Source organism: Humulus lupulus, chromosome 3 (genome assembly GCF_963169125.1).
Source record: "Humulus lupulus chromosome 3, drHumLupu1.1, whole genome shotgun sequence".
NCBI lineage: Eukaryota > Viridiplantae > Streptophyta > Magnoliopsida > Rosales > Cannabaceae > Humulus > Humulus lupulus.
Window position 1 is genome coordinate 268,890,919 of NC_084795.1, and position 4,042 is coordinate 268,894,960.

The window sequence follows — 4,042 nt, forward strand, 5'->3', positions numbered from 1 at the left end:
CACGACAATTTTAGAAATAAAGAAGTTTCTAGAATTAATATTCAAGAAAATGTTTATCTTGGATATTGAAGTATAAAATAGTGGGGGTGTTGACTATGGTCAAAATCACTATTTTAATGGTGTAACTATTTTATTCAAACTATAGCTAGCATAAAGGTTGAATGATATGCTCGAGACTCAAAACAGTCCTCCCTAGTCTTGTGGCTCAAAATCAAGGAGGCTTTGTTCAAGGTCGTTTCATAGCGCACAATATAATGATTTGCCAAGACTTAGTCTGTCATTATGGGAGAAAATCATCAAAAGCCAGTTGTTTGATTAAGCTAGATTTACAAAAGGCTTATGATACTATTGAATGGAGCTTTATAGAAGAAATGTTTTATGGTTTCCATTTTCCTGAGCACTTTATTCAGCTGGTCATGACATGTATTAGAACACCACGGTTTTCACTCATGCTTAATAGGTCGCTGCATGGCTATTTTGAAGCCAAAAGAGGGTTGCGACAAGGGGACCCGATGTCACCTCTTATTTTTGTACTGGGAATGGAGTACCTCACTAGAATAATGCAAAGAGTTGGCCAGAAATCTGACTTTATCTTTCATAACAGGTGCAAAGAGCTGAAGTTAAATCATCTTATTTTCGCAGATGATGTCTTACTGTTTTGCAATGGTGATTACAAGAGTATCTATTATCTACTACAGGGCCTCACGCTATTTTCGCAAACATCAGGATTGCAGCCTAATGCTTCGAAGTTTGCAATATATTGCAGTGGGATGAATACTAATGAGGTCCAACGCATTTTGGAAGCTTCGGGCTTTAGGAAAAGTGATGTCCCGTTCAGCTATTTAGGTGTCCCCATCTATGCTAAACGTATATCTGCTAAGGAATGTAGCTTGCTGGTGGATAAAATGACTAATAGGATCAGGTCTTGGAGTACAAGGAATATCTCATTTGCAGGTCGGGCAGTCTTGATTAACTCTGTTCTCCTTGCAATTCATTCTTATTGGAGCCAAATTATGTTGCTGCCCAAGAAGTTGATTAAAGAAATTAAGGCTATCTGTAGAGCATTCTTGTGGACTGGTCAACAAATGATGGCTGGAGCAGGGAAAATTTCTTGGGACAGCATATGTAAGCCTAAAGTAGCATGAGGTATAGGCTTCAAGAATATTTCTGAATGGAACAAAGCAGCTATGTTCAAGTATGTATGGGCTGTAGCGGCTAAAGAAGATAATTTTTGGGTTAGATGGGTGCACAGTGTGTACATAAAAGAAGGAGATTGGTGGGATTACATTTCCCCGGTACATGGTAGCTGGTATTGGAGGAAGGTTGTAGCAATCAAAGACAAAGTGAAGTCTCTTGTGGACTTAGCTCTGTTTACTCAAGGAAGATATAAGATTGCAGAGGGATACAAGCTTCTATGTCCTGTACATGATCGGGTCAATTGGAGCAAGGAAGTTTGGGGGAGATTGAATACCCCAAAGCATAGTTTCACGCTATGGCTTGCTATCCAAGACAGGTTGAAAACTAAAGCAAGGTTGTATCGGTTTAATGTTCTTCCTGAAGCTAGATGTCAGTTTTGCACAGTGGAAGATGAAACAACTACTCACTTATTCTTTGAATGTCCATTTTTTAGTGAGTGTCTCCAACAGATTAAGAGCTGGGTTCGCTGGGGGATATCTTCGTGCCAGGTACCTTGCATTATGAGGTTGATTGGAAGAATGAAGGCAACAAAGTTCAGGAAAATGGTTCTTTTAGCTATTATTGCTGCACTGGTGTATCAGTTATGGAGAGCCAGAAATGAAAGACTTTGGCTATCCTCCCTTGACAATCCAAAAAGCATTGTACATAAGATTAAAGCAGCTAGTAAGAATAGAATTCAAAGTGTCTGGCCAAAAAAAGTTTCTACAAAGGATTTAGAATGGTATACTGTATTATAAATATAATGTAATCAATGTACAGATCAAAGAAGTATGCTTTCAGGCCCCTTTAGTGGGTGCTGTTTGTTTGTAAATGGTTTTTGGAGTAATGAAATTCACTGCTGATTTACCAAAAAAAAAAAAAAAGTTTGAATGAAATAATGAGAGAATGATTAAGTATGCCTACATGAGAAAAGAAATGACTCAAATGGAATCATTTCTACATCTCAAGGGATGAGACTTAGACTCCCTGAAGAGATTCACGATTGATGGTAACCTATCTTAATACTAGTGACTAAACTAGTATTAGGTTCAATAGGTAATAACAAGTCAATCAAGTGAATATTAGTAGTACTCAAAAATTGTGTCCCATCTGAGATATGAGTACTAGAGTGTTACCAAAATGAGGGTTAAAACTAAAAGGTATTTTAATAGGACTCAGTCTTGAAATGAAAAATATTTTAGGGTAACAAAATACTTGAAGAGTTCTACCTATGTAGACCTAGGGGTGGTGCCGCCCCTCATGAGGATTGAGAGTCATTCTCAAGAAAAGTCTATGAATGAAATGTGCACATGACCTTTAACGGTGCAAAAGCGAGACATTGAGGTCTCAAGTTAACATAGCAAATGCGTGTGTAAACGTCTCTCATCTCATAAATAATTAGAAAATACCATTTAACATATGACATTGAGTGGGGCATTGACAAAACATGAAAGTTGAGCCCAATAGTTTAAAATAAAAATAAAGTGTTCTTATGCATCGTTTAAAGAAAAATAAAATTTAAGTCCCACTGATAGGTTTAAAACTAAAGTCCATAACATGATTCTTTAAAACTCGACGCTTATGTTGATCGTTTATTCGTTCATAGGATACCCCCACACCATACACACCCAGACGTCGGAACTCCCCACATCACAACGCTTGCCAAAGAGAAAACTTATTTATTACTTGAAAGGGGGAAAATAAGGGGTGAGCTAAAAGTCCAGTAAGGAAGTACAAACAAATACAACAATATTCAAAGAAACACAATAAGAACATATATTCATATCATAAAACTCATAACATATCATATCATAGCCACATCACACTCCTTTCATAATCATATCGTAGGTAGAGTCCAAGAATTTTACTTAGCTAATTGTTTAGTAGTATTATAGTATGTTTAGTATTATCTTTGTAGCTGTGGATTTTTGGTTCAGACCGGGAATTATTTGGACACTCATAGTAGTACTTGTAGATTTTCTAAGTTTAACCTATAGTTTAAGAATATTAATTTTAACCTAAGGTTGATTAATATGACTGATATTAAGGATTATATTTATTGTACTATAAGGTTTAGATATCAACCAATAGGATTTTAAGCACATGTTATGAATGGTGATTAAGGATTAAGTATTTTTGAGGATTAAATTTAATAAGGAGTAAAGTTTGAATGTTATAGGGTCAGCCAGCAGCTTTGAATACGTTGAGGGCTTAGTCAAGGCTGTTTACTCCATTCAAACTTAGCTAAAAATGTGTAATTTCGTGTTTAAATATTCAGCGTGTGCCGATATATCGCAGCTATAGGGGGCGATATATCGCAGCACGTAGATACGGAAAACACGAATCGATGCACGGTCGCCTCGGGAACAATGGTCCAGGCGATATATCGCCTATAGGGGGCGATATATCACCTCCTCCAGCATATGTTCAAACGTTTTTGAATTCTTTTCCTTTTAGCCATTCAAACTCCTTCATAAGTCCAGCATCTTTTGAACGAGTCTTCAGTCTCTGCTGAACAATTATTCAAATTATTTTCACCTAAAAAGCCATTATTTTTATTCAAGTAAAATCAAGATACTTTCATTCCGAAACTCTATAAATAGGACCTAGTACCCAGCCATTATTCACCTTTTGCTCTAAGTTCAGAAGCTGCAAGTGCTAGGAGAGTGTGAGAGTTAAACACTTGGGTGGGAAAGTCATAAGCTTAATCATCTTTAGCTTATCAAACACTTTGGGAAGTAAGGTTCTTTAGTATTTCGGTTGTGGTTAGATTGGTCTTGCAAGTCTTTGAGGTAAACCCGAAACTCTATTTTCATTTGTTTCATGTTATTTTCTTTCTCAAAGCCTTCTACTCAGTCCCCTAACC

General features: G+C 36.7%; 1 protein-coding gene across 1 annotated transcript; it reads left to right on the plus strand.

The window, feature by feature from the left end:
• Nucleotides 1-254: 254 nt before the first annotated feature.
• Nucleotides 255-2,007, plus strand: LOC133825675 (uncharacterized). Its single transcript, XM_062258587.1, has 5 exons — nt 255-1,125; nt 1,213-1,566; nt 1,631-1,685; nt 1,779-1,860; nt 1,957-2,007. The coding sequence occupies exons 1-5, from the start codon at nt 255-257 to the stop codon at nt 2,005-2,007; spliced, it is 1,413 nt and encodes a 470-aa protein (XP_062114571.1).
• Nucleotides 2,008-4,042: the final 2,035 nt, after the last annotated feature.